General features: G+C 42.5%; 1 protein-coding gene across 2 annotated transcripts in view; it reads left to right on the top strand.

Annotated features, from left to right (window-relative positions):
* The window catches only part of LOC147125130 (MORC family CW-type zinc finger protein 4), a 169977-nt gene extending 145240 nt beyond the window's left edge, over positions 1-24737 (top strand). For both annotated transcript variants that reach the window (XM_085997843.1, XM_085997832.1), the window contains exons 16-17: positions 8967-9250; positions 15653-24737. In XM_085997843.1, coding sequence (XP_085853969.1) covers positions 8967-9250; positions 15653-15800 — 432 coding nt within the window. In that variant the 3' untranslated portion in view covers positions 15801-24737. The remainder of the gene's footprint in view (positions 1-8966; positions 9251-15652) is intronic.
* The last annotated feature ends 294 nt before the right edge of the window (positions 24738-25031 follow it).

The following is a 25031-nucleotide window of genomic DNA, read 5'->3' as shown; positions in this document are numbered from 1 at the left end:
TCATACTCTATTTTCCCCCTTTTAATTAATCCCTTTGTCCTCCTTTGTTGAATCCTAAACTGCTCCCAATCCTTAGGTTTACTGCTTTTTCTGGCCAATTTATATGTCCTCTCCTTGGATCTTATGCTATCCCTAATTTCCCTTGTTAGCCACGGTTGAGTCACCTTTTTTGTTTTATTTTTATGCCAAATTGGGATGAACAAATTTTGTAGTTCATCCATGCGATCTTTGAATGTTTGCCATTGCCCATCCACCGTCAACCCTTTGAGTGTCATTCCCCAATCAATCCTACCCAACTCGCACCTCATACCATCGTAGTCTCCTTTATTTAAATTCAGGACCCTAGTCTCCGAGTCTACTATTTCACTCTCCATCTTAATGAAGAATTCTATCATATTATGATCGCTCTGACCCAAGGGGCCTTGCACAACAAGATTGCTAATTAATCCTTTCTCATTACATAATACCCAGTCTAAGATGGCCTGATCTCTAGTTGGTTCCTCGACATATTGGTCCAGGAAACCATCCCGTATACACTCCAGGAATTCCTCCTCCACAGTATTGTTACTAATTTGGTTAGCCCAATCTATATGTAGATTAAAGTCACCCATGATAACTGCTGCTTCATATTGCACGCTTCTCTAATTTCCCGTTAGATGCCATCCCCGACCTCCGCATTACTGTTTGGAGGTCTATATACCACTCCCACTAACGTTTTCTGCCCCTTGGTATTTTTCAGTTCTACCCATACAGATTCCACATCAGAGCTAATATCCTTCCTTTCAATTGTGTTATTCCCCTCTTTAACCAGCAATGCTATCCCACCTCCTTTTCCTTTTTGCCTATCTTTCCTGAATATTGAATATCCCGGGATATTGAGTTCCCAGCCTTGGCCACCCTGGAGCCATGTTTCCGTAATCCCAATCATATCATATTCGTTTACCTCTATTTGCGCAGCTAATTCATCCACCTTATTACGAATGCTCCTTGCATTAAGACACAAAGCCTTCAGGCTTGTTTTTTTAACGCTCTTAGATCTTTTAGAATTATTATTTACTGTGGCCATGTTTGATTTAAACCCTTGATTTCTCTGACTGCCACTTTTGTTTCTCTCCTTCCTGTCTTTTGCTTTTATCCTGGTTTCCCTTTCCTCTGTCTCTCCGCTCAGGTTCCCAAACCCCTGCCATTTTAGTTTAAACCCTCCTCCAGTGCATTAGCAAACACTCCCCCTAGGACATCGGTCCTGGCCCTGCCCAGGTGCAAACCGTCCGTTTTGTACTGGTCCCACCTCCCCCAGAACCGGTTCCAATGTCCCAGAAATTTGAATCCCTCCCCCTTGCACCATTCCTGTAGCCACGTATTCATCTGAAATATCTTTCTATTTCTACTCTGACTAGCACGTGGCACTGGTAGCAATCCTGAGATTACTACCTTTGAGGTCCTATTTTTGAATTTACCTCCTAACTCCCTATATTCAGCTTTTAGGACCTCATCCCGGTTTTTACCTATATCGTTGGTACCTATATGCACTACGACAACTGGCTGTTCACCCTCCTGTTCCAAAATGTTCTGCAGCCGCTCTAAGACATCCTATCTAGTGAGGGTACACTCTCAAGAAGGCTGTCTATAGTCACATTTCAGCAGTTGAGATTCTGGTAAATTGGGAGGTGGCCAATTATGAATGTTTCCATTAGTACAGCTGTCCGATTCAAAACTAGCATATTCTGAAAACACAGAGGTGTAACTGATAATCTTCTTGCTGTGCTAGAGAAGTGTTCTTGCTCAAGCCTAGCTCACAGCCCTGGAGCTTATGGCAGAGGCTGCCTTTGTACAAACATTCTACTGTGACTCAACTGATGTAACTGCTTGTTGCATCTACAGAGGTTAAGCGATGTACCAAAATATTGTGTGATTTTCTTGTCAAATTACAACACCCAGCTTTCTTACACAATGAATGCTTTTATAAAAATACAAAGGACATGTGAGATAAAAATGGACAAGAGTTACTGATTATCCTCATAGACATGTGTTAGAAAAAGATTTGAGTTGACTATTTAGGTTTTTCATCCTCAAGTGCAAGGTCACTCAAACCTGTAGGCACATCTAACCCAGTTAGATTTAGCAAGAGATTGGAGTGAAGAGAGACCTATGAATACTCAGAAGATTGGACACCAGTGCATAAAATCCAATGGGATAAGATTTTCTCTACTGTTTGTTGCAAAACCATAAACCTGTAGAACGTCTGAATTTACAATGTTGCGACAAATCGTGGCATTTTGAAGATCTGGGACATGTTGTTAGTAAGTTGCTAATAAGTAGGTTAAAAATTGTTTTTTAAAACATTTTGGCCTAGAAATTCAGTGGGCTGCGCCACCCGTTAGCGTCAGTGCGTCGGCGGGTGTTTCAGCGGCAGCAGCGGGGCTATAAAAGTCCCAGAGACCAGGTAAGGCCTCAGTGCGTCGGCGGGTGTTTCAGCGGCAGCAGCGGGGCTATAAAAGTCCCAGAGACCAGGTAAGGCCTCAGTGCGTCGGCGGGTGTTTCAGCGGCAGCAGCGGGGCTATAAAAGTCCCAGAGACCAGGTAAGGCCTCAGTGCGTCGGCGGGTGTTTCAGCGGCAGCAGCGGGGCTATAAAAGTCCCAGAGACCAGGTAAGGCGTACCAGTCTCCAGTCTGGGAACTCGGAGGGAAGGAGAGAGGTAAAAAGTAATCCAAGTGTGACATCACCAGAAAGCGGGTAAGTGATTGGTTGGTAAGTATTTCTCCCTTTTTAAGCTTAAATCTCTTTGGTTTATAGTTTCTAAGGTGCGATATCATCTAGAATCGGGACAGAGGGTATTTAAAAATAATATCAAATTTAATTAATTACATAGAATGGGAGATCAGGTGATGTGTTGCTGCTGCAATATGTGGGAGCTGGTGGACACCATTGATGCTCACGGTGATCACATTTGCAGTAAGTGTTGGCTGCTCGAGGAATTCCGGCTCCATGTTGAAGAGCTGGAGTCCGAGCTTCAAACACTGAGACACATCAGGGAGGGGGAGAGTTACCTGCACTCTGTGTATCACGAGGTAGTCACACCAATTAGATTAATTAATTCAGATGTAGTCCGTGGCCAGGGTCAGGATGGTGTGACTAGAAGTGAGGCAGGTACGGGGATCCAGGAGGTAGTGTTGGAGGAGCTGCAGCCCTTGCACTTGTCCAACAGGTTCGAGGCTCTTACTCCCTGTGAGGATGGGAACAGGGACTGCGGGGAGGATGAGCAACCTGGCCACAGCACCGTGGAGCGGGGGGCCATTCAAGTGGGGGGAGTTAAAAGAAATGTTGTAGTGGTAGGGGATAGTATCGTTAGGGGGATAGATAGAGTTCTTTGCAGCCGAGAGCGAGAGTCCCGAAGGCTGTGTTGCCTGCCCGGTGCCAGGGTTAAGGACATCTCCTCTGGACTGGAGAGAAACTTGGAGTGGGAGGGGGAGGATCCAGTTGTTGTGGTCCATGTTGGTACCAACGACATAGATAGGACAAGGAAGGAGGTTCTGCTGAGGGAGTTTGAGCAGCTAGGGGCCAAAATAAAAAGCAGAACCACAAGGGTAATAATCCCTGGATTATTACCTGAGCCACGAGCGAATTTGGCTAGGACAAATAAAATTAGAGAGTTAAATGCGTGGCTCATTGACTGGTGTGGGAGAAATGGGTTTTGCTTCCTGGGACACTGGCACCAGTACTGGGGCAGGAGGGAGCTGTTCCGTTGGGACGGGCTTCACTTGGCCAGTGCTGGGACTAGAGTCCTGGCGGATCATATAACTAGGGCTGTAGAGAGGGCTTTAAACTAACTAGTGGGGGGGAGGTTCCTAGAGAGCAAATAATAAAAATGACAACAGAGAAGGTCATAGACTTAGGTAGCAGTGGGGAAATTAAAAACCAGAGCGTGTCAGGAAGGGGCAGAAGGTATGGAGTAAAAGGTAAAGTAATAAAAAGGGCAAAAGCAGGAACTAAGTGTCACAAAACATATTTGAAAGTTCTCTATCTGAATGCACGTAGCATTCGTAACAAAATAGATGAGTTAATGGCACAAATAACTACATATGGGTATGATCTTGTGGCCATTACAGAAACATGGCTGCAGGGTGACAATGCCTGGGAATTAAACATACCAGGTTATTTAACGATCAGGAAGGACAGGCAGGAAGGAAGGGGAGGTGGGGTGGCTATGTTAATAAAGGAAGGAATCACTGTAATACAGGAGAAATGATATTGGGTCAAAAGATCAGGATAATGAAACAGTTTGGGTGGAGATAAGGGCCTAGAAATTCAGTGGTGTTAGCGCCCACTTAGCGCCTAAAGAGGTCTTTAGCGCCGGCGCTGTTGGTAGCCTGGAATTTAGTGTAGCACAAAGGGTGGCGTTAGCCGGTAGCGCTGCGCCGGCACCGATGACGTCATCGATGTGCGCAGCGCCCCGGTTTCAACGCGATGCCGGCCCAACGCCCAAATTCAGTTGCCGCCGCCTCACCCGTAGCGGGCGCAAGGAGCGTTTGTAAAACGGGGCCTTGCAGCTCCGAGAGGCCGGGGCGTAAAGGTGGAGGTCATAGAGTCATAGAGTTTTACAGCACAGAAAGAGGCCCTTCGGCCCATCGTGTCTGCGCCGCCCATCCATCCCTGTCCAGTCTAATCCCATTTTCCAGCATTTGGTCCATAGCCTTGTATGCAATGGCATTTCAAGTGCTCATCCAAATGCTTCTTGAATGTTGTGAGGGTTCCTGCCTCTACCACCCTTTCAGGCATTGAGTTCCACATTCCAACCACCCTCTGGGTGAAAAAGTTCCTCCTCAAATCCCCTCTAAATCTCCTGCCCCTTACCCTGAATCTATGCCCCCTTGTTATTGACCCCCCTACTAAGGGGAAAAGTTCCTCTTTGTCTACCCTATCTATGCCCCTCATCATTTTGTACACGCTTTCCCGGCGGCCGCTTGGCCGCTCCTTCCTCCCCGGACTCCCACACCACCCCCCCGCGGCATTGGTCTCTGACCCCCGCGAGCCCGGCACTTCTCCGTGGTGCCGGGCTCATTTGCCGGGGGAATCCAGCGGCGATCTCACGGCTGCAGGCAGCTCCTCCTTAAGAGAAGGAGGAGGCCTGCAGTACCCCAGCCTGCCGCACCTCATCGGGTGGCGCAGCGGCAGCTGGACGCCTGAAATTGACTTTCAGCGCCCCAAGCGAGGCGGCCAAACCCTGCAATAGCGCCCGCCTCCCTCTTGGGGCGCTGCAACTGAATTTCAGGCGGGCGCTACGGGAATCCGGGCGAGCGCTAAATTTCGGGCGCTAAAGACCTGGCGCGGCGATAGCGAAATTCTAGGCCTAGGAATAATAAGGGGAAAAAAACACTCGTGGGCGTAGTCTATAGGCCTCCGAACAGTTGCAATTCTGTTGGACGGAGTATCAATCAGGAAATAGTTGAGGCTTGTAATAAGCGAACATCTATAATTATGGGGGATTTTAACTATCATATTAATTGGACAAATCAAATTGGGCAGGGCTGCCTTGAGGATGAGTTCATTGAGTGTATTAGGGATGGGTTTCTTGAGCAGTATGTAACTGAACCGACCAGGGGGCAAGCAACCTTAGATCTGGTCCTGTGTAACAAGACAGGATTAATTAAAAATGTCCTAGTAAAGGATCCCCTTAGAATGAGTGACCATAACATGGTTGAATTCCATATTCAATTAGAGGGTGAGAAGGTTGGATCTCAAACAAGCGTGCTAAGCTTGAATAAAGGAGACTATGAAGGTATGAGAGCGGAATTGAGTAGAGTGGATTGGGAAAATAGATTAAAGGGTAAGACGATACATGATCAGTAGTGTACATTTAAGGAGTTATTTTACAACTTCCAAAAAATATATATTCCACTGAGAAGAAAAGGGTGTAAAAGAAAAGACAGCCATCCGTGGCTAAGTAAAGAAATTAAGGATAATATTCGACTAAAAACAAGGGCATATAAGGTAGCCAAATCTAGTGGGAGGATAGAGGATTGGGAAAACTTTAAAAGACAGCAAAAAATAACAAAAAGATTGATTAAGAAACGGAAGATAATTATGAAAGTAAATTAGCAAAAAATATAAAAACAGATAGTAAGAGTTTTTATAGTTATATAAAAAGAAAAAGGGTGGCTAAAGTAAATGTTGGTCCCTTAGAGGATGAGACCGGGAAATTAATGGTGGGAAATATGGAGATGGCAAAAACACTGAATGAATATTTTACATCAGTCTTTACAGTAGAAGACACTAAGAATATCACAACACTGGACAAACAGGGGGCTAAAGGGGGGGAGGAGCTAAACACGATCAAAATCACTAAGGAAGTGGTACTCGGTAAAATAATGGGACTCAAGGCGGATAAATCACCTGGACTTGATGGCTTACATCCTAGGGTCTTGAGGGAAGTGGCGGTAGGGATTGTGGATGCATTGGTAATAATTTTCCAAAACTCCCTGGACTCAGCAAAGGTCCCGGCAGACTGGAAAACTGCTAATGTAACACCCTTATTTAAAAAGGGCAGTAGACAGAAGGCTGGAAACTATAGACCGGTTAGCCTAACATCTGTGGTAGGTAAAATTTTGGAGTCCATTATTAAGGAGACAGTAACAGGACATTTGGATAATCATAATTTAATAGGACAAAGTCAGCATGGTTTTATGAAGGGGAAGTCATGTTTGACAAATTTGCTGGAGTTCTTTGAGGAAGTAACATATAGAGTGGATAAAGGGGAACCAGTGGACGTAGTGTATTTACACTTCCAAAAGGCATTTGACAAGGTGCCACACAAAAGATTATTGCTTAAGATAAAAAATCACAGGATTGGGGGTAATATTCTGGCATGGATAGAGGATTGGCTATCTAACAGAAGGCAGAGAGTTGGGATAAATGGTTCATTCTCAGACTGGCAATCAGTAACAAGTGGTGTTCCACAGGGGTCAGTGCTGGGTCCCCAACTCTTTACAATCTATATTAACGATTTGGAGGAGGGGACCGAGTGTAACATATCAAAGTTTGCAGATGATACTAAGATGGGAGGGAAAGTAGTGAGTGAGGAGGACATAAAAAACCTGCAAGGGGACATAGACAGGCTAAGTAAGTGCGCAGAGATTTGGCAGATGGAATACAATACTGGAAAGTGTGAGGTTATGCACTTTGGCAGGAAAAATCGTAGAGCAAGTTATTATCTTAATGGCAAGAAACTGGAAAGTACTGAAGTACAAAGGGATCTGGGGGTCCTGGTGCACGAAACTCAAAAGGTTAGTATGCAGGTGCAGCAAGTGATTAAGAAGGCCAATGGAATGTTGGCTTTCATTGCTAGGGGGATAGAATATAAAAATAGGGAGGTATTGCTTCAGTTGTACAAGGTATTGGTGAGACCGCACCTGGAATACTGCGTACAGTTTTGGTGTCCATACTTAAGAAAAGACATACTTGCTCTCGAGTCAGTACAAAGAAGGTTCACTCGGTTAATCCCGGGGATGAGGGGATGGACATATGAGGAGAGGTTGAGTAGATTGGGACTCCACTCATTGGAGTTCAGAAGAATGAGAGGCGATCTTATTGAAACATATAAGATTGTGAAGGGGTTGGATCGGGTGGATGCGGGGAGGATGTTCCCGATGATGGGTGAAACTAGAACTAGGGGGCATAGTCTTAGAATAAGGGGCTGCTCTTTCAAAACTGAGATGAGGAGGAACTACTTCACTCAGAGGGTGGTAGGTCCATGGAATATGCTGCCCCAAAAAGCTGTAGAAGCTACATCATTACATAAATTTAAAACCGAAATAGACAGTTTCCTAGAAGTAAAGGGAATTAAGGGTTACGGGGAGCGGGCAGGAATGTGGACATGAGTCTAGGTTCGGATCGGTCATGGCCCTGTGGTTAGCGGAGCGGGCCCAGGGGCCGTGTAGCCTGATCCTGCTCCTATTTCGTGTGCCTAATTCTGTTAGATTCAGGAGATGGTTCTGTGATAGTAGATTGGCGGTTAGGATCAGATCAGCCATGATCTTATTGAATGGCGGAGCAGGCTCGAGGGGCCGATTGGCCTACTCCTGCTCCTATTTGTTATGTTCTTAACGCCGGTCGCAGTTTGCGACCGGTTCAGGGGGGCCTACCTGCGGCAGTAGAGGCGCTGAGGTGCGGGGCGGCCATTTTTGTTGCTGGCCACCTGCCAGCACGTCTCCGCGCCGCCGTCCCCAGCCGCCTGAGCCCCCCCGCCCCCGGAGTGCCGGCTGTGTTCCAAGAGCCCTGCACTTCTCCTCTGTGCCGGGCTCTTTTGCCTCACAATCTTAGTCTCCTTTTTAAATAAAAAAAAACTGAAGTTAAAGTATAGGTATTTTGTATGAGGCTCAGGAAGGGTGAAGTCATTGGAACAATTAAAAAAATATCTTAAAAGGATAGACATTATTTGTGATTTTTATACGTTTGTCTGCCTTAGTTACATTATGAGTAAGATAGTTAATTTGAAAAATGGGAAATGCAACCCTCAAATTTAAGTTATTAAATTTTTAATTTGCTGCACTGTCGAAAGTGCCGTCTTTCGGATGAGACGTTAAACCGAGGCCCTGTCTGCTCTCTCGGGTGGACGTAAAAGATCCCATGGCACTATTTCGAAGAAGAGCAGGGGAGTTATCCCCAGTGTCCTGGCCAATATTTATCCCTCAACCAACATAACAAAAACAGATTATCTGGTCATTAACACATTGCTGTTTGTGAGAGCTTGCTGTGCGCAAATTGGCTGCCGCGTTTCCCACATTACAACAGTGACTCCACTTCAAAAGTACTTCATTGGCTGTAAAGTGCTTTGAGACGTCCAGTGGTCATGAAAGGCGCTATATAAATGCAAGTCTTTCTTTTATATTATTAATATGTTATATTGAAAGATCAATAAATGTAAGTTGGCTCAAGAAAGTATAGGAAATAAATTACTCCTGTTTTTACAGCTTGGAAAAATAGAACAAGAAAGAGACCAATTCAGATCGGAGTATGAAAAAATGAAACGGGATATGAAAGCTAGCACAAACAGAGGTGAAGATTTTTATTGGACCAAAAAATCAGCTGCTGCATACAGATACTCAGAGCTGGAGCTGATGCGGACAGAGATTGAGAAATTAAAGGGACAGAAGGTAGAGCTGGAGGAGAAACTGGAAGAGGCCCTGAGATGTAATGCAGTACATAAAGAAGCACGGGACCCTTCCACCAGCCAAGAAGTTGCACAGGCCAACAGGTAATGAAAACACATACACAGAGATTAAAGCAGGAATTTTTGCCTATCAAAAACCTCTTAAAGAAGTTTTACCCGTCAAAATTCTTTGACAGATGGAGCCTCACCCATCAGAAATCTCTTAAAGTGCAACTCTCACCTGTTGGGAACCTTTTTAAAAATCCTATTGGCTTCACTAAGCGGTTCAAGCCAGTTAAAAGGAATTTGATGAAAATCACCCAAGTAAAGTAAAAGGTCATTTTATTGTAGCTATCTTAGTTTCGATTGCTTCTAAAGGCAGCTGAACCATCACTGTTTTTAGTACTTCTGATCTCCACTGCTAACCGTCTTCTTAAACCCCTCTCCCCTGTCTCCTCCACCCTCACCACTGACAACAAGTGTGAGGAGCTCATGGACTTCTTTGTCTCTTAAGATTGAGACCATCCATTCAGCTGTCTCTGCCACTTCCCTTCCTTCCCCTAGCCCACCGGGCCAAACTTCCTCTAAGGTTCCCTCCTGCCCTAGCCCTGAACTCTCATCTTTCTCCAGTTTCTCTCCGATCTCCCCTCATGACCTCTCCGCGCTCATCTTGTCCATGAGACGCACTTCCTGCTCCCTTGACCCTATTCCCACCAAACTGCTGACCACCTGACTTCCTTTTCTGGCTCCCATGTTAGCTGGCATTGTTAACGGTTCTCCTCAGCTACTGTCCCCCTCCCCTTCAAATCTGCCGTCATCACCCCTCTCCTTAAAAAAAAAAAAAAACAACCCTTGACCCCTCCGTCCTTGCAAAGTACCGCCCCATCTCCAACCTCCCTTTCCTCTCAAGTACTTGAACATGTTGTCACCTCCCAAATCCGTGCCCATCATTCCCGCAACTCCATGTTTGAATCCCTCCAATCAGGTTTCCGCCCCGCCACAGTACCGAAACGGCTCTCGTCAAAGTCACAAATGACATCCTTTGTGACCGTGACAAAGTTAAACTATCCCTCTTCATCCTTCTTGACTTGTCTGAGTCTTTGACACAGTTGACCACTCCATCCTTTTCCAACCATCATCTAGCTGGGTGGGACTACACTTGCCTGGTTCCATTCTTGTCTATCTAATCGTAGCCTGCAATGGCTTCTCGTCCCGCTCCTGCATCGTTACCTCTGGTGTCCCCCAAGGATCTAGCCTTGGCCCCCTCCTATTTCTCATCTACATGCTGCCCTTGGCGACATCATCCAAAAGCACGACGTCAGTTTCCACATGTACGCTGATGACACCCAGCTCTAGCTCACCACCACTTCTATCGACTCCTCCACGGTCTCTAAATTGTCTTGACTGCTTTTCCGAAATCCAGTTCTGGATGAGCAGAAATTTTATCCAATTAAATATTGGGAAGACTGAAGCCATTGTTTTCGGTCCCCACCACAAACTCCGTTCCCTAGCCACTGATTCCGTCCCTCTCCCTAACATCTGTCTGAGGCTGAACCACATTGTTCGCAACCTTGGTGTCATTTTGACCCTGAAATAAGCTTCCGACCACATATCCGCGGCGTAGCTAAGACCGCCTATTTCCACCTCCATAACATCGCCCGTCTCCGCCCTTGCCTCAGCTCATCCGCTGCTGAAACCCTCATCCATGCCTTTGTTACCTCTAGACTTGACTATTGCAACGTCCTCCTGGCTGGCCTCCCACATTCTACCTTACGTAAACTTGAGGTGATCCAAAACTCGTCTGCCCGTGTCCTAACTCGCACCAAGTCCCATTTACCCATCACCACCATGTTCGCTGACCTACATTGGCTCCCAGTTAAGCAACGCCTTGATTTCAAAATTCTCATCCTTGTTTTCAAATCCCTCCATGGCCTCGCCCCTCCCTATCTCTATAATCTCCTCTAGCCCCAACCACCCCGCCCCCCCGCCCCGAGATATCTGCGCTCCTCTAATTCTGTCCTCTTGAGCATCCCTTATTGTAATCGCTCAACCATTAGTGGCTGTGTCTTCTGTTGCCTAGGCCCTAAGCTCTGGAATTCCCTGCCTAAACCTCTCCACCTCTCTCTCCTCCTTTAAGACACTCCTTAAAACCTACTTCTTTGACCAAGCTTTTTGGTCACCTGCCCTAATTTGTCCTTGTATGGCTCGGTGTTAAATTTTTTGTCTTTATAATACTCATGTGAAGTACCTTGGAACGTTTTACTATGTTAAAGATGCTATATAAACTCAAGCTGTTGTTGTACTAGGGCAGTACAATCCAAATGTATCTTGTGAGACTACACTGAGAAAACTTCTTTAAATATCAAAATCCGATAACTTCCCCTGTTGAATAATAGACCCAATTTGAATGCAGATAGAGGACACATTAGCCCACAATTTACATTGGGGGTGCAATCTCTATGGTAAGTGTGGCTGGCCTGGACTTCTTCCCACTGATAGTATCTGGGATCAGCATGATTTGCATAATTCAGGCAAGCTCCAGTTGTTGGAAACACTTCTAACTCGGAGCTCATCCATGTGGGGCAGGAAATAATGTGCTACTGCAGGCTCTCGGCACTGAAGCGTAAAGAGACCGCCTTCCTCGGAAAGCTTTCTGCTAGTAACCACAAAGATCTGCTGCATGGAATATCTGAAAGGTCTGCTGTGGGCACTGAAATCCAAGGTTTGCTGATACAAATGGGGAAGACCTCCAGCAGGAAACTAGAGAGATGAAGGAGACTATTTGGAATGGAGAGATGGAAAGCCACAATGAAGGCACATCCACAGCACTGGAGGGAAGTAGCCAGGACTGAAATTGTGAACTTCACAACCCCACAAGCAGTCTTCCAGAGCAGAAAGAAAATTAATGACCCTGCCAGATCAAGCAAGACAAGAGGAGTTAGGCACACTTTCTAAGTATGTATTCTTCTAAGAATGCTCTGTAAAAAGCATGTCTGTCACCTACAATGACCTCCCCTCACAGTCTGCTGGAATTAATTACCATCAATATCCAGAAGGCAGCATGACACCCTTTCCACCCCCAGCTATGACCTGAAAGGCTCTCTTGGCCGGTCTCCCACCTTAGACCTTCTGAGCTCATCCAAAACTCTGCTGCACGTATCCTAACTCACACAAAGTCCCGTTTACCCATCACCCCTGTGCTCGCTGACCTACATTGGCTCCCGGTCCAGCAATGCCTCAATTTTAAAATTCTCATCCTTGTTTTCAAATCCCTCCCTATCTCTGTAACCTCCTCCAGCCCTACAACCCTCTGAGAGCTCTGCACTCTTCCAATTCTGGCCTCTTGCGCATCCCCAATTTTAATCGCTGAAGCATTGGTGGCCGTGCCTTCAGCTACCGAGGCCCTAAGCTCTAGAATTCCCTCCCTAAACCTCGGCCTCTCTCCCTCTCTCTCCTTTAAGGTGCTCCTTAAAACTTGCCTCTTTGACCACTCTTTTGGTCACCTGACCTAATATCTCGTCATGTGGCTCGGTGTCAAATTTAGTTTGACAGTCGCTTCTCTGAAGCACCTTGGGACGTTTTATTATGTTAAAGGCGCTATATAAACACAAGTTGTTGTTACTGAAAGTGTTCTTTCAGTTCCAGCCTTACATTAAAAATCCATTAAAAATCTCACAAAGCATCGGATTGCTTGGTACCATACATGCTCCGGTCATCCCTCCCATTATGGCTACACATGGACACCTGGGTTTTATCCCAAGGTAATTCACAATGTTTGCATTAATTTTAAAGGAGAAGACACCGGTCCCTGAACATTCAATGATACCAGCACTATGCAGCACTCGCCCTCATTCACTCTATCCCTCCCTCCCAAGCAACAGCATAAAGTCATCCACCCTGGGGAATTAGATAGTGGAGAAGAGAGGAATGGGCTGGAGAATGAGAAATGGACGGGGTGACACATAGAAAGTATGAGTGATCAGAGGCAGCTGGTGATGGTACATGGGGAGGAAGATGTTGGCTGGACAGTTATGAGGTGTCACCTCACTTAAAGAACCTAGAATACCACAGCTCATGGGCATACATTTAAAAGAACGATGCTTGCACTGTATCAAGTGTTGATGCAGGCATTGGGGCCCATATTAGACAGTGTGTTGCAACTGGCAGCTCAGGTGAAGAGGTTCACCAGCAGCTTATGCAGCATATTGGCGAATAATAACCATCATTACAATCCACTATGGAGCATGTGGCAGCTCCAGGAACCTCTGCAGCAAAGTCTAGTCCTTGCTTCCTGCATTGATGCTCAGATTTCTGCCATAGAGGCCTTGGGTGTAGGATTGCCTCTTTGGATTTGGACAGCCTTGGTGACCAGTTCCAGTTCCTGATGAGCATCACTCAGGGCTTCACCAATCTTCCTGGATCATTAGACCTGCTTTCCTGTAGCTCAGTGGCTATGCACAGTGCCCAGTTCTTCAGGATGCTCCCAGATTGATCCAGACACCTGAAATGTGTCTTCAGTATACTTATGGTGTACACAGTGATCATTCTGGTGGACGAATGGACATTGTTAGTGCTGCTCAGTTGCAGTCCTTGGAAAGCACACCAGTGACATCAGCTAAGGCCATACAGGATACTTTTTATCTTCGAGGAAGCACCCAAGGACTTTGCTTACTGAGTTAAAGAGTACTGGTACTGTGGAGTTCCTCATTGTGGCAGCTACCAGGGAAGTAAGCATTCACTTGCATAATGGTGTGCTGGTGGTCACATACAAGCTGCACATTGGGAAGATGGTTTCCTTTCCTGTTGACCTATGTCTGACCATTGATAAAGGAATCACATATGGCTACTTGGGTGTCATTCACTATCTATCTGCAACTTCTTGGATCGTGGGGAATCCTGCTACTCAGTGAAGTTGCAGTGCTCTATCATATTGGTGCTGGTTGTCTATGCAGAAGCTAATGGAATTACATGTTCTAGAAATTAAGGATGATGACCTGAATAGCTACTAGCAGAACAGCACATGGCATAAATCTGTGACAACTTCACAAGCATTGCTCCTCAGTCAAATGCAGGTAGAAGTGCCTCTGCTTATACATGTCATGTACCTCCAGTTCAGCCTCATTAGCCTGGCCTCCCTTCATTGATCCTCCTCCCCTTCCAAGAAACAAAGATAGTGGGGATTCCGTAATAGCAAATCCATTGTGCGCTTTCTGAAAGGGTGATGGGGTAAATGGCAGCCCTCAGCAAATGACACCTAGGCAGATGAGAATGTCGGTGGCAACAGCAAAAAAGAAACAAAAATAACAATAAGGCTTTAACCAAAACGGAGTAAGCTTGTCCCTTTGAACTTAACGTTCACCTTCAAGATGGCGCATACAACAAAATCTAGTTTATACTAGAGTGTTTGAAATTTAAGATTCAGCGAAAATGATGGAAAATCACCACATCATTACCACCTCACCCAAAAATCGGAAAGTGGTTCCATCATCTTCTAGAAATTATGTCAGAAAATCAGGTGGGGGCTAAACTGAACAGGGTATAACTGATCCAGGCTCCATTTCCTGCCTCTGCCCATTTGATTATCATCCCATTATTGGGCAGAACACACCAGGAAATCTAGACTATTACTTACAAAGAATGAGGAAAACCATAGCAGAAGGCAGATAATTTAACTATCCTTGTATATAAGCACACAGTGAAAATGAGCAGAAATTGAACAGAAATGTGAAATTAAGACACCACTTTGGATTGAAAAGAAAGCAAAACCAGCCATTTGAATTTATTTTCCAATGCTGTTTTATTTTGCATCAGTTTTCCAAAATGTTATTTAGTGTTTTACTATAGTCTGTTGATAAATAATTACAAAGTTGAACTATTATGAAGACTTTCCCTTTTGTTCTTTCATCCCCTCCCCCCTTTTCCCAGCCCCTGAACTTGCTTTCCATTTCCTGCTTATTTCCAGTTCTGACGAAAGGTCTTCTACCTGAAACGTTAACTCTGTTTCTCTCTCCATGGATGCTGCCTGGCCTGCTGAGTTTTTCCAGCGTTTTCTGTTCTTATTATGAAGACTTGTTTGATGAGGGGACTGGATGTTGTAGTGGGCTAGTTGCTGTCTTCTCATCTCTGGAATGCCGTTTTAAATCCAGCCCAGACTGATGGGATGAAAATCTCTGGCTGTAAGGGTCCTAAATGAAATAAGTTTGGGCAGTCACAGTCCAGTTCCTACTGGGTGGCCCCTAATTGAGCACTAATTTGGCAATCTGACTCAGAGAGGCCATAGGATGGTTAAAGAAATTGAAGAATCACACAATTTTGCAGTAGGTTCTGAGGTTGGAGAGTAGGAGTTTTATTCTGCATTTAACTGAAAGTACTTGACATTAACATTGGGTGCCCAAGATGGAAAGTGTTTCATTCCTTAGCAACATCTCTCACTTTGACAATGAGCTCAACACAAGCAAAATGTTTGATATGATCCCAGACCCAAGTAACGATGTTGTGTTTCAACAGTGTATTGGCAAAGCTGAAGTCATTGCGAGTAAAGGTCGGACACCTGTTGGGTTCCGTTCTGCCACACTTGGACTTAAAGGACATCAGTTACGAAACGGACACAATCGATGAAATCCTAGAAAAGGTTATAGAAGCAAATAAACTCTAAAGCAAATTTTCCATTTTGTAATATGCTAAGAAAAAGACAGCAGCGACTGCTGATGAATGTGTTTGAGTGTGTGTGTTTGGAATGCTCATATCCCTGAAAAAAAAATGATAGTAATGTACAGGAAGTATTTGCACACTTCACAACACCGGCTACTACTGAAAGTACAAAATCGATTGTTTGATAACCATGCATCTGATCAAATCTGACTACTTGTAATGAATTTATCAGAGCTGCCGGTAAATGACACAAACTGCTGCTCTATGTTTCTTTTTTTGGCCTCTTTTTGTTAGTGAATACTCCAGCACAAAAAGTTGTATCCCCTGGCATTAACATGATTGAAAATATTTCTGAAGACATAAGCTTATAGATTTTGAAAGAGTGAAAACAAGGATACAGCACTGCCTTAAACTAACCATATACGTATAATGTACTTACAGAAGCAAATGTCTGATGCCTGCCGCTTTTATGGTTCCAAACCAGTGCATTTCTGAAACTTTTCTAACATACCATTAGATATAATAACATGCAAATGAGATGTCTATCCCACAGTCACAATGACAGCTGTTTTCTAAAACTATTGAAAATAACAAAATGATTAAGAAATTCTAATTTTTAGTGCTTTCCTGACCATGCTGTCTTAATCAACCTGTAGTGAGAGAGAAAAATTTGAATGAAAATCACTTTTTTAACTTTTTGTAGGCAGCTGATCAGGTGAGTGAGCCTGTAAACCAATTGATAGATTGGTGCTGCTGAGATTGAGTAAAGAATGGCTACTCAAAGCTGACAGATGTATGTAAACATGTGCCTGAGTCTCCAAAATGTTATTACAAGAGAAATAGTATACTTTTAAGATTCAGCCTTCTTAATGTTGTCCATTTCCTGCTGGGATTGTTGCCAAGTCTAATAACAGATTAAATACATCATAATTGTGATAAATGGGTCAATATGCTCTCTTTGGCTGAGATTTGAACCTGAGTCCATGAAAAATATGGCGTTTGAACTACTTGGAAGTACCTGGTTGTATTTAAGACATGTTGGTTACTACAAAATGTTAACCTTATAGTGTGGGGAAAAATAGGCCTGTGATGTTGTTTGGATTTGAAATACTCAGTCAAATTCCTGGATTATAGCTCCCTTTCCATAAGATTACTAAGTACAGATTTGAGCCAACAGTGAGCATAGGAGGTGAATTTCCATGGACGTTTTCGTGATCATCCGCTGTAACTTTGGTAAAAGAGCTGCATAAACCCCCAAAGACATTCATCCCCGTAGTGTCATTTGAACTGCCAAAATTAAGTGCAGCTTGACTTTTCGGAGGGTGGTTAGATGTTTTGTAGTTGTTTTGTAGTTGTTTAAGTGTAGGATGCTCATATTTGTTAGGGTACAAAAGAAGTTAATTGTTGGTCTACGAAACATGAAGGTAACTTACTGGGATACTCTGTGCTTTTAATGCGCTATTATCATGCGAAACATTGGGTCTGAAATTCCAGAAGGTCCCTTCCATCGGTGGAAGCAGAGTAGAACTCCTGCCCATCCACAAAACCTATTGTAGACCCTGCCCCAAACTGCAGGGCTGGAATCATTAACATACTGAGGATTGGCTGCTGGCCACTGCAAGGACATGTCAGCAGCACCGTGAGCACTCCAACAGAGGCCCAGAAAGTTAGAGTTAGGCTCCTTTGATCGGTTCTTTGATGTTTGCATCTTTTTGCTTTTTATTTGCTTTATTTAATACCTAAGTAACGTTGCCTTTGCTACTATACCTCTAGCTATGTCACTTATTTACAACTGATTTCCTAGTTCTTTACTTGAAGTTGTTGCAACCTGCTGCAAAGAACTCGCTCTCAAAAGGTGAATCACAAATTAGCATTATTTTTGAGAAACGCGCACTACAGTTGCTTTTTAATAAATGGCTCTAATTGTTAAATTATTCCACACCAAGAGAGGTGCAAATTGACAGCTGGTTTGCAAAGCATACAGTGCCCCTTAACATTTACGATCTACATTCCTCTCTGACCACTATGAAAGTCCTAAATTAAATTAGTTTGGGAAGCTTCAATGCATTTCAAAGTGAATACAAGCCCACAGTGCAAACTATCTCATAATTTGGCACCAAAATGGCAATCATACCCGAAGAAGCGGTAAGGATGGCTGTTGTGGGAAATAGAAATGTCTCACTAATGCAATAGTTATTACTCCTAGATACTCTGTTGATTTCTAGTAGAGGATGATTTACTCTGCACCAGACTGTGCTATACCAGACCTCAATGTGGGGCAGTGCAAAGAGAGCTTTACTCTGCATTAACTCATGCTAAGCTTAATCTGGTGCATTCTTGATGGTGACACTGGACATGAAAACAGATCTTTTGCCGTAATATCGCCGCATTATCTCTCACCTTCAGTAGCGCAAAAATTGTCTTTTTTTAAACCTTCCATCTTTAGACTATGCTGGGTGGGGTGGAGGCATGGCGATAGGAGCCTGTCAAATATTTAATGTGAAATTCCTGGGTTTTCTATACAGTGATAAAATAACCTGGACTAATAATTCAATCCCACCTGGCAAACAGAAGTAGGGCAAATGTAGGTATAAACCCACAGTTCTATGTGAAATGATTTTGTGCAGTCTCAATTCAGTTGGGCCCATCGCACAAAACTGCACTAAAGTGGCATCTTATTCAGAGAAAGAAAGAACTAACTTGCGCCTGAACAAATTCTCAGTACATCCGAAAGTGCTTTACAACCAATGTAATCATTTTTTTTTGCACAGTTATTGTTGTTAGGCAGGTAAATTGAGCAGCCAATTTGTGCACAGTAAAGTTCTACAGACAGTAAATGAGATAATGACCAGTTCATCTGTGTTTGGTTGTGTTGATAGCAGGACAAACATTAGTCAGGACACAGGGAGAACTGAGTGCTCTTCCCTGAATAGTGTTGTGGGATCTTTTATGTCCCTTTGAACAGCTAGATGGTGTTCTTGGTTTAATGTCTCATCAAAAAGACAGCACCACTGACAATTCAGCACTATTTGAGTTCTGCACTGAAGTATCAGTCTGGATTATGTGCCAAACTCCTGGAGTGAACCTTCATTGCACAACCTCCCAACACAGAGGCAAGAGTTCTATGGAGGGAGATAGTAGTGTAATAGTTATGGTACTAGACAAGCACCTCAGAGGTTGAAAGTTCAAATCCCACCATTGCAAGTTGTAAAATTGAATTCAATAAAAAGAAATGACCATAAAAGCTGCTGTTTTGTCTTAAAACCTCAACTGGTTCACAAATATCCTTCAGGGAAAGGAACATGCCACCCCTATCCACTCTGACCTACATGTGACTCCAGTCCCACACTACATGCTTGACTCTTAATGCCCTCTGAAGTGGCCTAGGTAGGCACTCTGTTGTAAGAAAAATGGCCTAAGAAAAATAATTTTAACTAGTTTTACCTGTGGAAAGGTATCCTATTTGTTTTGTGCTAGATAAAAAATGAAAACTGTTGAACTGGTATTTGGAGGTTTACAGTATTTCTGACACCATCTTCCCAGGGCAGTTGTGTCAGTTTAGCCCACATCCTGTGAACAAATTTTAAAAAGCTGCCACTGGGTGAACTTCTGAAGTTGAGGCTGAGGCACATTGTTAGGTACAGTAGAAGGAGCTTAACTCTACCTCTAGCCATGCTATATATGACTTGGAATTGCTTGATGCTGACACTAGCTGCTCAAAACAAAGTGTCCCAGCTCCCAGTCCTAATGTTTCTCACTTTAATAAGAAAAAAAATCATAAAACTAAAAATCCAAGCTGATTCCATTCAGTACAGATTGATCCTGATTCCTGTGGATTGCAATTTTCTAGAAAAATAATACTTCACTGAAAGACCAACACAACACTGTCGAAAAACAATTTCCGGGAGTGTGCAAATTCTCAACAAATGTTCCTTACACATTTCCCAGAAATTTTATTTTGTTTTTTATATATCGGGTTTATGGATCATAATGTCCCAAATCAGGATATGGAAAGTTATTTCATTGTAATATGTTGGAACATTAAGTAAGCAGGATTTAAAATGTATATATCCTTTGTGTAGCCATGCCAGTAATGAGCATGGAACAGCTAGTAAAGTTTTAGTGATTTAGGTTATAGAATAACTTATGTACTAAAGTTAGTGTGTTCTTAAGCCGTACCTAAAATAATGTTTTCTTCTACCTTTTTCCAATAGAATTTTTTCTTAAGTATAGGATAACAACTGGGAGAAAATAATACAGATTTTTCATTAAAAAATGTAAAAATATATTTTGTATTTAGTTTAACTAGTTTTACCTGTGGAAAAGTATCCTATTTGTCTTGTGCCAGATAAGAAATGAACTGGTATTTGGAGGTTTACATTATTTCTTTTTAATACAATTTGTGCCAAGCTTTTCTCAAGGTGCCTTGTTTCAGAATCAGCCATTGTCTCATCGCCACTGCACATTAGCTTTACATCCATCAAATAAAACCTCCTCAGTTTGGTACACCCTGTATTAATCAACTTATACAAACCTTAACAAAAGTGTTAACTGGAGTTATAGTATACCCTTCTGAACAAAAGGAATGAAAGTGCCATATAGAAGCATCAAAGGGCAGTGTGAGTTGCTGTTGGCCTGCCTTCTAAAAGTGTCTTCATTGGAAACTGGTGAAAGGAATAATTTTCCCAACTGCTGGACCATAAAGAATATTTTCCAAGGAAAACACTTGCAAGCCACTTGGGACCCCCTTCCTTTTGGAGGGTTTTCCAGTCCTCCTTATTAAAAGCTCCAGTCAACACTGTCAACAAATGAAATGGGCAACTACCTCAGTATTCTCCTATTTCCTCAGTCAGAACACTCCCAAAAATTGCTCACAGGTAAACCAGTTAGACTCAAACAAATTGATAACCTTAAAGAGGAACATTCTAATTTTTCAGGCTGTAAAGATGTAGGGCTGGATTTGAGTCCACTATCCCACCCCTAGGAAAAGGGAACAAAATCAGGCAGTAAGGCCGACCATTGTATTCTCTTCCCAAGCTAAATTTCTCACGTATCTTCTTCTGAATTTAATTCCTCAACAAGGTCAGTTGCATGGTGAACTAGAAATCAATTAGAGAATGGTAGTGGCAACTAATGTGCCCAGGTTGCAAGTTCTTCATCATGTTCATAATTGAAAGGCAATCTTCTAGGGGAGTGGCAATACGGACAGCAATTGCTACTGACCAAAATGAGCACATTTACCAAATCAATGAGGAGATCTTGTTCAGCTTGCAAACCAGTTTTGTGTTTATTTTGGGGGGTGGGGCAAAGAACAACATTGGACTAAGAACCTATATCATCTCTGTTAATAGACCTTTCAAACTTCAATATACTGCACTTGTGGAATTAGGGTTGGTATTTGAAGCAGGAATGCAGTTTGTCAGTGCAACCAGCAAATCGCTGATTTTTGCCAGACAAGAGTCTTGTCACTGGCAGCTTTTCTTAGCAGCACAATTTCATGTTGCCAGTTGAAACAGGAAAGTTGATTTGAACTCATTTAGAAAAAGCGGGTTGCTGGTGTGGTAAATAGGAAATAAATCACAGTAGGGAGTGACTTTCTGAGATTGGGGAGAGTAGAGGGAGCTTTATGGTGCAGCTAACTGCTGTACAGATCTGCGCGTGCTTGATAGAACAATGGATGTCTGAAATGGAAAGGGTTATGTTTCCCAGCACTAATACACCTCATTTTGAAAATCACAAAAAGGGACAATTGAGAGAGGATATACATTGGAAGATAATATATTGATTTATTTTGCTGATATAATATTATTGATTAAGAGAGATGCATAAAGAAGTTGAAGCTGTTTTTGTGGCATGACTCTTACAAATGTTTCATATTTATTAACTTCATTAAGAATTTTTTCACAACTAGTTCTATTTTCCTAACTGAATAATTTATGATTTCTCTGTTTATATTGTTCTAATGCTTTATTCATCAAAAATTAGACTAGGGTCAAAATGTTTTGGATAATATTTAATTTTTTTCTTTTTTTAAAGTCCAGAGTTAAATGTTTGAGATATAAACACAGCAATAATAAATGAAGCTGTGTTTGGGGAAAGTGATTATTACAACAGTAGGAAATATTAGAGAATCAATCTGAATTTAATTCACTGAGATTTTAAAGCATTATTTAGCAGCCTCATCTAAGTAGAAAATATATATACACAGTAGATAAAAAAAACAAGTAGTAGAGACAGGAACCAGATGTTCAACAGATGTGGAATAAATATTATACAAGGAACTTTATGTTCTGTTATGGATATCTTTGTTTTCATTTTATTATTTTCAGCCTTTATCTGAACCTATTATGTTTAGCAGATATTTCTGCATTCAGTAATGTTGTAAAGGGTTGGACTTTTACTCTGTTTCCCCTATAACAAACCGCTCAGCTCTTTCCCCAACTCCACCTCACCAAATTAGGAGCTTTTATTGGGCATTGATGCCAATGACAAATGACAATATTAGAGAGACCTACTTCTTGTTTGGATGGAAAGGGAGGGCGGGGCGGGGGGCAGAGTTGGAGGGTTTGATTTTTTTTCCCCTTCACAATGGACAGTCCAGCCTCATGACCCAACTAAGAGCTGACAAAACTCAAATTAATGGGTAGGTAGTGTGGTGATGTTACTGGACCAGTAACCTAGAGGTCTAGACTAATAATCCAGACAATGTATGTTCAAATCCCACCATGGCAGTTTGAGAATTTTAATTCAGTTTAAAACATCTGGAAATCTGGACTTATGAAGCTGTCAGATTGTCACAAAAACTCAGCTGGTTCATTAACGTCTTTTAGGGAACGAAACCTGCCATTCTTACCCAGTCTGGCCTATATGTGGCTCCAGACCCACACCAACATAGTTGACTCTTAACTGCCTTCAGAAGTTTCCTAGCAAGCCACTCAGTTGTATCAAACTGCTACAAAGAATCGCAGCATTTCAAGGAGAAGGGCCACCACCATCTTGTCAGAGCAACTAAGGATAGGCAATAAATGCCTGCCTTGCCAGTGATGCTCACATCCTGAAAATAAATGTGAGATTCTAAACAGCTGGCCAGCAGTTGCCCAGTTAATGTTGTGGATCTGCAGCTTATGGAATCCAAAAGACCACCTCACTAGCAAAAACAGCCAGTCAAGGACACCACGTCAAAACAGCGAAGTAACAGTAGATTAAAAATATTGAGACTGTGTAATCTAATGCTGATGGTTATGTGTAAGGTTCTGCCATTAAATGGTAAGCATCTGAACATCAACATAGGGAGATGTTGGTTTTCTATGTTCCTCCTTGCTTTCAGCATCCTCTAGTCAGCCCGACATGATAGCCTTATTCCATAAGCAGTTACAGGTTTCAAGCATGGGCTGTCAATATTATTACTAACGAAGGGGGCATTTGCGTTCTTTTCAAGGTTCATGTTATCAGTACACTGAGAATGTTCTGTACCAAAAGGTAAGATGTTAATATATTTTTAACCATATATATTTTGTCACAATTAGTGTTTGTCATGCCTTATGAAGGTGCTCAAGTCAAAAAGTATTTCAAACAAATGGTTTTATAATCTTCAACAAATGTTAGTATCCAAATTACTAATGAGCAATTAAAAATAGAAAGGAACCAGTTGATATGTTATTGCAGTTTACAAACTCAGGTGAAAATTATTTCCTCACCTATTCATTGTTAAAATGGAGGAGGGAGGATTGGTGTCTTTATTCAATGCATTAATTTGTTTTTCTGTGTGCCAGTACCTAAGATCTGAAAATCAATTTAGTTGAACAAATGAGGTGTGAACATGAGGCAGCAAAGGATCTGAATATTGCACCATATCGCTTGTAGATTTTCTTTTTTAAATTCAGAAATATAAGATTGTGGGATTCCAATAGATGGAGAAACTTGATGTGGAAGCACTGTACCAACTATAGCTTCCCTCCAAAAGTGAGGAAGACCACCCAGCATTCTAACAAAACCATGTGCATGTAGGGATGTCTACTCTTCCCTGATCTAAAATCTGGCAGGAGGTGAAATTGGAGAGGGGGCTAAGATCATGGCTTGAATTCTAATGTTTGCCTTGGTGTTGATGCAAATTATAATGAAAACCTAAAGAACATCATGAAAATTATACTTCTATTTTTGAAAAACTAGACTTTTTCTGTCTGGTTTACCTTTCAGAAATGTGCAGTCTGCTCAAAACTGGACTGTGTAGTCCTCCAAACCCAGGCAAATGACATCTCTACATGTTTGAGTCCTACCAGTCTTCCTCACCAATGGAAATGCAATTTCTACACAGCCGTTTCCTCTCAAGTATTCAATTTTTTTCATAAGTTTAAATAAAACAATGTGTAATGTTACTGTTAAATTAATATTTATTCTTTGATATTTACAGAGGGCTTTATTGGGTTTTGCATTGTTTGGAAAGCGGTGTGTTTCTATGTGACATTTTAGTTGCAGAACTATCTTGTATTCATTAAGGAGTCTCGAGAGCAGTGTTGGTGTAATTGGTCAATATTTTACATCCATGATTGTTGCTCACTGAGCTGAAGGAGCAGCTTTTAAAAGGGCACTGTGTTTGTGCAAAAAGTGTTTGGAAAACCTGTTGTTCACAAATATGAAAAGCCATATATTAAATCAAACACAAAAACTAGGGCCCTTTAACTTTCACACATGTGGTAAAAATCCCTATTCTCTTGTACCAGATCACGCAGCCCTCCTGTTTGTTTTAAACCTGTGACACAGTATATACTTTTTCCAACAGGAACACTAGAAACTGCTGTGAATTAAATTTCCTATTTTTTTTGTTCAAATGTGCAACAACATGATTTAATGATGCACTTCGCAGTCAGGATTTTATTCTGGCAAACAGAACTGGGTTTTTTTCAGTTTAAACATGTAATGTAAATAAAGAGGAATGAAACCACATGGCATAAGGAGCATTCTTGTCATCTGCTTATATGGGTGAAAAGGTCTATATGGACAGCACCAGCCAATGTTTCACTTGGAGACAATGATAATTACGTCTTCTGTTAGTGGAAGGAAAACTACTACTGGTGTCTTGCGCGCGTGACCTTACAATGCAAACTCGGTGCTTTTAAGGGTGATTCCGAGGCACCGGGATTGGGATGGGGCCACTGCTTGGATTTTCAGTGTAAAGACCAACTGCAATGCTCGTATATAAGTTTCTTCTGAGTTTAAAATGTATAATTCTAGAGGT

This window comes from Somniosus microcephalus, chromosome 1, assembly GCF_052327205.1.
Source record: "Somniosus microcephalus isolate GS21.2 chromosome 1, FLI_Smic_1.0, whole genome shotgun sequence".
Lineage (NCBI taxonomy): Eukaryota > Metazoa > Chordata > Chondrichthyes > Squaliformes > Somniosidae > Somniosus > Somniosus microcephalus.
The sequence above is the reverse complement of the archived record's forward strand: the minus strand, read 5'-3'. Positions and strand labels throughout refer to the sequence as shown.